The sequence below is a fragment of the Anarrhichthys ocellatus genome, unplaced genomic scaffold, assembly GCF_004355925.1.
Source record: "Anarrhichthys ocellatus isolate YVR2014 unplaced genomic scaffold, GSC_Weel_1.0 scaffold38, whole genome shotgun sequence".
NCBI lineage: Eukaryota > Metazoa > Chordata > Actinopteri > Perciformes > Anarhichadidae > Anarrhichthys > Anarrhichthys ocellatus.
The window spans coordinates 2,609,584-2,618,911 of NW_022280068.1; the positions used below are offsets into that span (position 1 = coordinate 2,609,584).

The window sequence follows — 9,328 nt, forward strand, 5'->3', positions numbered from 1 at the left end:
CAGGTCTGATGAAGAAGCGCTCCATTTATTTATTCGTTTAGAAAGTTTGGTTCTTCACGCACACGCAACATCAGTCAAGGCGAAAATCTAAAACATTCTATGGCAACTGGACCGGATCATATAGGCCACGATGTTTTTGACAAGTTCATTAAATTATCATTATTATTAGAGGAACTTATGGGGGCATTTTTTGCCCCTCTCCTTGTGATATCAGGGGCAAAATTATATTTCTTAGGCGCAGTTTTGCCCTTTGCCCTCGTGTATTTCCGACACTGATGTAATGTTATGTGTATATGCTTCAGTAACTAGTTAATGCATGCGACGCCCCCAAATGTGGGGGCTCTCAGGGTTAGGGGGCTCATAAATATCATCCAGAAATTGCTCATTTTGATAGCCAGAATTGTACATGTGTACATTTCATTTACCGGATTAAACAGCAACGTATGGGCAACACTATCATACAACTCACTTTTTACACACTCCAAACACAACGCTCGGGGATATGCGGCACTTCTTGCAACTTTACTCGCTGAAACTTCTGTCAATCAACACCCGCTTCGACACCCGCCTTCCTGAGACTCTGACGCAGGCGGGCTCATTGACTGAAATCAACCGATGATAGGCTGAGCGACAGCCCCATACACACACACCAACTGGAATTTAGACATGGATGACAGCCAGAAACAGGCTCTGAGAGCACCCTAGCTCTCAAAATGATTCCAAACGGCTGTATTTGGATGTATTGAATAATATGAGTGATTAAAAAAAGTGAAATATATAGTATATAAAAGTACAATGTAAGGGCTGCAACAGCTGGTTCCAAAATGACGACCTCGCGTGACCTCTCTGTACTAAAGCCTCTTATTCTTCACTTTATCCCAGCCAACCTTTATTCTACGACTACTGATCGGTTGTGCTATGATTTGGGAGAGTTTTTAGGCTCTCAGCTGCATTATTTCAAAAACATAATATCAATAAAAGTGCTTTTTTTTTCAGGCGAACCTGAATATTTTCAATTTGAGCTGTGTAATATCTTCATGTACTATATTAACCAGCAACATATACACAATATTACCCATCTGAACAATCTCACAAGTGTTATCTGATTATAGCATCAAAAATTATTAAAATAGACCTTGTAGTTACAGAAGTGTGGTCTCTTTAGTATGGGTATGCCATTTTCGAGCAGAGGCCTACAAATAGGGCTAGAGTTTAAAAGGTTAAACCTTATTATGACCTCAACCAAGCCTTTCCTGCATGTGTTGATCACAACTCCACATTCGGCGGGAGTTTATTATTATTTTCAGTTCATGTCATAGAATCTCAATTGATTTGATGCCAGAATTGACCTCCACCATTGAGACTGAAACATTTTGTCTCGGATATTTTGTAGTTCATTTTTCACCGTGTTTAGGGACATTTTAGTTTTTTACATCTTCATCTGATGCTTAATAGAAGTTCTATTAAGCATCAGATGACTGAGAGCTACTCTGAAACTTGTTTGGTTGAGGGGTCATCATACATTGTCCATCACGGTCTCGATAAAAAGCCTCATTATCTCTACTCTTGCTCTCTTTCCTGAGCCCTCTGGCCTTTGGCAGGCTCACATTGGGTAAGACCCGCTCTGTAGAGACTGGCAACCAATCAAAACCACTAATGACCGTCTGTGACATTCCCCTGTTCACTTCATGCATGCAACATCATTAAAACAAAAAACATTTGATATTTTTGATCTGATAGGCCACGTCTGCGGGGTAACTACGGTGACAGAGGCCCTAGAGATCACTCTGCGTCTTCTGAGGAAGAGGAAGCCACTGCTCCTCCTGCGCCCTCCTCCCTGTCTCCGCCTTCCCTGCTGTCCCTGCCGTCCTTTAAGGACGTGGGCAATGAGAGAGGAGGGGAGAAGGAGGTGTGGGTGTCTGTGTTCAGGTACTTGAGCAGAGCCGAGCTGCTGGCCTGCATGACCGTCTGTAAGGCCTGGTACAAGTGGTACGTCGCCCTCTTTTAAGCAACAAAAAATACCCACACTCAACCTACAGTTTGTTTTTGAGTCTTGTGCTTAGCTGGTGAACAGGAAGCAGTGCTCCCACACAGCTTGTGAAAAAAACAATTGTGTCTCGTTGTCATGTGCAGGAGCTGTGACAAGCGTCTGTGGAGCCACGTGGATGTGAGTCGGTGCAGCCCGCTCAGTAACCAGGCCCTGGCAGGCATCATTAAACGCCAGCCCACCTCCCTGGACCTGTCCTGGACCCCCCTGGCCAAGAGACAGCTTAACTGTCTGCTCACAAGGCTCCCAGGTAGAAACACACACACACACACACACACACACACACACACACACAGATCCTCCTGTCCCTGCATGTCTCATTACACCCCCTTCTCTGTCTTTGTCTTCAGGTCTGAGGGAGTTGAAGGTAACTGGTCTGTCCTGGTCCTGTCTGTCAGCGATGGTCTCTCCCACTCTGCCCTACCTGCGGCTGCTGGACCTGCGCTGGTGTGAAGGTCTTAAAGATGCCCAGATTAAAGAGATCATCATCCCGCCTGGTCAGTAGCAGCAGAAATGAGCAGCATCAAAGCTCAGTGACTGTATTCCCATTATGAGAGGCCAAAGAAAGATTAATGAGCTCTCTGATCCACAACAGTTGGTAGTCTATACTGAAGGCCTTTTCCTTTACTGGTCCCTCTGTTTATCTGTCTGAAGGCAGCTGGTCACTGTTTCTGCTGTCTCTAACTGGAGTGATTATGTCACTGTGAAACCACAGTTACACACAGCAGATCCACTGGTTAAGTTCTGCGCAACCAGCACCAGACTGTTGGAAACCAACCACAGAGATCAAACGTGTTGTTATAGGTCCTATAATTGCAAAACGGGGTTGCACAGCTAAATGCAACTTGTAGTGGCGTATTGCCACGTCCCTGACGTAGTGGGCAGGGCGAGCTGCACCGCGCCGCTGGGTTCACTAAAATGAATCGCATATCTCCAGTATTGATCTATCCATCTCTGTCTGTTCCTGCAGGTTCAGAGTCGTCTCGCAGCAGACTGAGGAACATGGTGACGCTGCGTCTTTCCGGTTTGGACGTCAGTGAGTCCACTCTGAGGCTGCTTCAGCGCCACATGCCCCAGCTGGAGAGACTGGACCTGGCTCACTGCAAGGACATAACGGACTCGTCTATCGCCCTGCTGGCAGCAGCCGGGACTCACACCCGCAACAGTCTCACTGAACTCACACTGGCAGGTGGGTATTTGAGCAAAGGCACACTCCCACTGATTGAATACATGGCCTTTCATTAGGGCCCGAGCACCGATGTAGTCGGAGCGGAGGACCTATTGTTCTTCTAATGTTTATTATTATTGTCGTACGTGTTTCATCGTGAAAAGGAGGTGCTTGGGATTTTGAAATTAGGCACGCAAGCCAGTCTGGCAAAAATTGCAATCTGATTGGGGTGTCCAGCTGGGTGTGACATATTGGCTCGATAGTGCCCCAACATTGGGTTTCACCTAGCTGTATGAAATTTGGTAGGTATGTGGAACGTGATGGGACGTACAAAAAAATCCTGTTGGAGTTTTTCACTAAACCAAACAGGAAGTCGGCCATTTTTTATTTGATGACGTTCCAAAAATTATCGAACTATGTATTTGTTGCGTGGCGGCAAAAAAACACTATTCACCATGAAACAGGAAGTTGTTGTAACTCGGCCGTACATCCAAATTTCTCATATGTCATAACATCCTGACCCGGAACAAATTGTCATATATGACAATTTGGAATCATAGTCATAGCGCCACCTACTGGTAACAGGAAGTTAAATTCTCTATACTTTGGATGGCTTCTCTTAGTAGGTAAATCAGATCAACATCAAATTAGTTCCACACAAATGTGGCAAGTCGGCTCGATGGCGCCCCTTCAAGATTTCGACGATGCAGCTCGCGCAGTACGTTTCACCTAGATGTTTAAAATTTGGAAAGCAGATGTATCGCATGTAGACTTAAAAGAAAGTCTCCGGGGTCCATGCTCTAAACCAGGGGTCTCAAACTCATTTTCACTCTGGGCCACATCAGCATCACGGTTGCCCTCAAAGGGCCGGTTGTAAATGTAAGGCTGTGTAAATGTAACTACTCCGAACATATTGGTAAATAACTGTCTCTGCATTTGATTATTGTTTATTCAAGTGTGAAAATATTGTACATGCAGTTATATAAATGTAAAAATATATTTAAGCACATTTCTGTTATTATAACTTAAATCCTTTTAGTTTAGGGTTAAGAAACCCACATTACTCTATCAAACTTTTAAAGAAAATAGCAAAGACAAATATCAAACAAGTTATTACAATAATTTTGTTCAATGCTTAAAATCCTTTCAAGGGTGCGTTTGCACAATCCCACGTGAAGTATTTCATGTGTTTTAAAGCCACGTTTAAAGTAGTCTTCAATGTACTCACAATACATTTCCATTTCAAGTGTACAGTAACCAGCCAAAGAGCTGCTTCTATGACTGTGTGTTTGAGTATCTCATCATTATGACTTTCTATATCATAATTTTGACTTTCTATCTCATAACTTCGACTTTCTGTCTCATGATTCTGACTTTCTATCTCATGATTCTGACTTTCTGTCTCATGATTCTGACTTTCTATCTCATAACTTTGACTTTCTATCTCATAACTTTGACTTTCTATCTCATAACTTTGACTTTCTATCTCATGATTCTGACTTTCTATCTCATAATTTTGACTTTCTATCATAGTTATGACTTTCTGTCTCATAACTTCGACTTTCTATCTCATAATTTTGACTATCTCATAATTTTGACTTTCTATCATAGTTATGACTTTCTGTCTCATAACTTCGACTTTCTATCTCATAATTTCGACTACGGGGATATTTTTATTATCAAGTCTAACTTAATAATTTTTTTATTTAATTCAATTTTTTTTTTTTGCTGGCAGATTCGCGGGCCACATAAAATGACGTGGCGGGCCGGATTCGGCCCGTGGGCCTTGAGTTTGAGACCCCTGCTCTAAACCCTACCGAAAGTCAGCCATTTTGAATTTTGTTTGAATTTCTTGTGTTTTTTTTTTTTTTTGCCATTTCCAGGTGCTGTAATCGGATCAACTTAGAATTTGGTCAGAACAATCTAAAGGCCTTAGTGATTAAAAGTTACTAAAAGCTTGAGGTTTCATCGAACGATGTGGATGTGGTGTGGCAGCCATTTTACATGGTTCACCATGGGCTGTTGTAACTCAACTGTACTTTGTCAAAACTGTCCCAAACTTGACATGCTTGATGACTGTCATGACTTTAGGACTTCTGTATGCCAATATTAACTCATAGTCATAGCGCCACCTACTGATGACCATGGCCGTAAGCAGGATTCTATAATTACGGCGGCCCAAACATTGAACACCACCAGAAAAAGACTTCTCTGATCTAAATATGTGCAAACTAAGATGTTTGGAGAGCAGAAATTGGATAAAAAAAGGTTTACAAATCGCGCTTGTACGTGGACTTTTCATTAATAGTAAATTGAATTGTTTTTGTTTGGTTTGGAGCCAGGCCGTAATGTAAAGTAATTCAGAATCGTTTATTTGCCACGGTATGTTGCACATACAAGGAATTTGACATGACGGGTGGTGCATAACATTAAACATTAAACAATCAACACAGTGCAAAAAAATAATAATAATAATTTCATGCAACGTGAAGTTTGTTTAATAAAATCAAACTGCACCCAGCCTAATTTATATGATGGATTATTCTACAGTGATTGTCAGAGCTACCTGCACAAACAAATGACCTGCAATTACTTTGAAAGTCTGTTATGTTACTAACAGTGAAGCGCATTCACACACATTCACTTTTTTATCAATTTTTACAGAATTACAGTTATGATTGTATTCGGAGGTACACTCAAAACATTCTAGGCTTAAGACCTGGCAAAATGACCTGGCTATGCTGCTGGTCGACACAGGAAATACCGTTTAACCCGTGCATGCAGTGTATGATGGTCACAGAAATGCATGACCGCATCCACCAGAGTCCTGCCAGTACCCTCGACGTACATGTATATGCGAGGGCCCGATCAATGCTGCTTGCAGCTTTAATTGTCTAAAACTTTTTCTTTTAAAAACATGTCTGTCTGTCTGTCTGTGTCCAGGTTGCAGTGAGCTGACAGACGGCTGTCTGTCCTACCTAAAGCGTCTCTCCTCTCTGACTCTGCTGGACCTTAGAGGCTGTAAAAGCATCAGCAGACGTGCCTGTGACGCCTTCATCGCTGACCTGTCCCATGTCGCCCTTTACTGTATGATGGAGGAGAAGCTCATCCAGCGCCTGGATTAACAAAAACACTTTGTGCCCCCACCCAGTCCGTGTCTGTACCTTTTTTATACAGAATAGTGAGGCAACAGTCCCGCCTTGCTGTGTGAAGGGGGCAACTGTTTCATAAAGAGAATAACAAAAATAATGTGTATGCGCAACCTTTTGTGTAGGTTGTTTTTCAAACTGTCTGAAACATTAAACCTGACCGTTGTGACTCCAAAGCTCCTAAAATCACAATGTCTTTTGATTCAACATATAAATGACCTCTTCCAGTTGTTTTTTTTTTCACCGTTTATGGAGCCTGGTCAGCAGTTTCTCCTTGCTTCAAATCCTGGTGCTATCTTTAAATTGATATCAGTCTTTTCATCTGGCAAGACTACAAACAATCTTTTTTCCAAAATGTCAGAATACTTCTTTAAAGAGTCTTGCCTCCACAGATTTGTGACCTCTCGAAGGTTGATATTCTTTTCATATCCTCTAGCATTGCTGGAATATGCACATAATGTTTAACCAGAAGTCTGGCTGAACATGAAACCACCTTTACTGTGTACAGGCTGACGCAGGATGTGACTGCTTGTAAGAGGTCTCGCAATTATTTTTGGGAGTAGAAATACAGAAACTAATTTGCTCACTGAACTGGAACAGATTCCACGTGTGTGTGTGTGTGTGTGTGTGTGTGTGTGTGAGAGTGTGTGAGAGAGAGAGAGAGAGAGAGAGACTCAATTGTAAATGTTTTGTTTTGTTTTTTTCTAACAGTGAAAACTTATAATAAATGTGAATGTTTGAACTTTCTATTTGTAGGCATTTGTGCCAGAGCTAAAGCAATGCGTTTCCCACAGACAAACATATGAAGTATTCTACACACAGTGTGTGTGTGAGAAAGGGAGTCAGTCTGAATCCAAATCCCAATGTCCCCCCTTACGGAGTCACAGACTTTGAGGCGCGCTCCCGCAAAGTCCTTGAGGGTATAGGGCTGTCCCACTGTCAGATCTGCGAGTGTTTGAGGGCTCTCTTGCAGACATTTTGAGCCCTTTATGAACCCTTTCCGTAAGTCGGCATTAGATGCAGACTTAGCCTAAGGGAATTACCCACAATCATTGCAATGTGATGTTAGACAAGGGGCAACAAGTGGACGCATGGAGACGTAAAAAAAAAGTAAACCAAGAGGACGGCTCAAGTGTGTTCAGCCTGTCTTGAATTTACTCAAACATTAAGGGTTAAAGATGGAACAAAAAATGTATTTATCAAATTTTGTTATTGAAGCTGTTGACAAATTTGTAAATAGATTATATGAAATGACCATCTTGTGAGGAAAGAGTCTAGAAGACGTTCAAATCAGGGAGTACAAAGTATAGAATAAATACCCACAATTATACATCAGATTTTGTCAAGTGCTGTCCCATTCCGATTTACACCATTTCAAGCCCTCAATCTCTCACACTCAACCATTTACCAGGTGACGTCAGTAAGTCCCTGAGGTTTCAGGGTTTGAGGCTGGGGGTGTTCTCTTTTTCACTTTAGTTTGTGGGCAGCAGAGGGGGCTGCTTCACCAACAGAGCTGACAGACGTCACCTATTAAGAGCACCGTCTTCTTCTCAGCAGTATCGCATCGTCTCAACCAAAAGCCATTTTAAAGACAAAATGAGACTTTTATTTCACACCAAAAATATGTCTGATATACACCCATCACACCTATTCACGGTGATGCTGTTAAACACAGTGGATAAGAACCAGTGAAAAGACCCAATTCTGAACTGGACTGGAAATCAGTCAACCAGCACAAACAATATTAGCACACATTTTAGATAAGTCACCTTTTCTAACTGACGATGTATAAAAGCTTCTTTGTCATTCACGAGTATATTCAGGAGCTGTTAAAGGCACTGCACTTTTACATTGCTTCATGTTCGGAAATGAAACCAACACCATTAATGTCTGCACATACAATAAGTGGCTACATGCATTTGTTTGTGATTGGGTGGACTGACCCTTTATCAGCAGTGCACCTGCTTTAAAAAAATCCTTTCAAACACAGATGTTCCAATCATCTTTTATTACAAACCAAAAATTAATTTACATCTATGAAGAAACACCAGCATACAGTGTGTGTCATTATGTGTGTGTTTGAGTCTGACTAATAGCTCTTGGTGGTCTCGTATGCATCTGGGAAAGGGAGGCTGACTTGTCCACTTCCACCCACCAGAGGCAGGACTCCAGCGTTGGGAACAACGTTCCATGACAGCGACAGAGTGATGTTCTTATTGGCCCTGGAGACGACACAGACGTGACAGTCAGCCAGTCACGTTACATAACAGATGTTCAAACTTAAACTTCAGATTTTATAATGGTATTCATCAGAAGCTTGTGTAAACATTTACATTATAACATAACATTTACAGTGCTATAATGTCCTGTGTCTCTGGAGGAGCTTTTGTCTGAGATAAAACAAAAGAAGTGGGCATTTATCAGACAGGAGAGCTCTAATAAAAGATTGATGTTAAATGTAGGATACGTTATTTTTGAAGACTGTCCAATGTTGAGCTAAAAGTACGACCATGTCAGCCTCTGCAGCTTTGATTATGACCTTTCTCTTTTTAATTAGTCTACTCTGTCCTTCATTCATGGAATACTATATTGCTGGATTAGTCCAGTACATCGCGTGCATCAGTACTTTTTATTCATGGCGCCAAAAGATATAACCAATATGATTCTGGTAACCCTTGACGTTTCATCTAATGAAAGTAAGTTCAAATTTCTACTCGTACATGTGAAATATCAAAACCTAATGGGCAGATTGCTATGAAATGTAAAAGTTAAAGTAAAAGTGTGTGTGTGGGTCCAACCGAAGTCCATTCCCGTCATCGAAGAAGAAGTATTTGGATTTCATGTCTCTGAGGTTCAGTTTGGTGTTTTCACCTCGAAGAACAATCTTATCCCACAGCACCACCTGGTTTAGAGACTGACACACACACACACACACACACACACACACACACACACACACACACA

At 41.8% G+C, this 9,328-nt stretch overlaps 2 protein-coding genes across 6 annotated transcripts in view; one reads left to right on the top strand and one right to left on the bottom strand.

Moving 5' to 3' along the window:
• Nucleotides 1–6,544, top strand: part of kdm2aa (lysine (K)-specific demethylase 2Aa) — a 25,959-nt gene extending 19,415 nt beyond the window's left edge. For all 5 annotated transcript variants that reach the window (XM_031867153.1, XM_031867154.1, XM_031867155.1 and 2 more), the window contains 5 exons: nt 1,741–1,989; nt 2,134–2,297; nt 2,398–2,544; nt 3,018–3,236; nt 6,159–6,544. In XM_031867153.1, the coding sequence (XP_031723013.1) occupies nt 1,741–1,989; nt 2,134–2,297; nt 2,398–2,544; nt 3,018–3,236; nt 6,159–6,340 (961 nt within the window). In that variant the 3' untranslated portion in view covers nt 6,341–6,544. The remainder of the gene's footprint in view (nt 1–1,740; nt 1,990–2,133; nt 2,298–2,397; nt 2,545–3,017; nt 3,237–6,158) is intronic.
• A 1,813-nt stretch (nt 6,545–8,357) lies between these two features.
• Nucleotides 8,358–9,328, bottom strand: part of spcs3 (signal peptidase complex subunit 3) — a 24,310-nt gene continuing 23,339 nt past the window's right edge. The window contains exons 4-5 of the mRNA XM_031867032.1: nt 9,163–9,278; nt 8,358–8,586 (exon numbers count right to left, since the gene is read on the bottom strand). Coding sequence (XP_031722892.1) covers nt 8,454–8,586; nt 9,163–9,278 — 249 coding nt within the window. The 3' untranslated portion in view covers nt 8,358–8,453. The remainder of the gene's footprint in view (nt 8,587–9,162; nt 9,279–9,328) is intronic.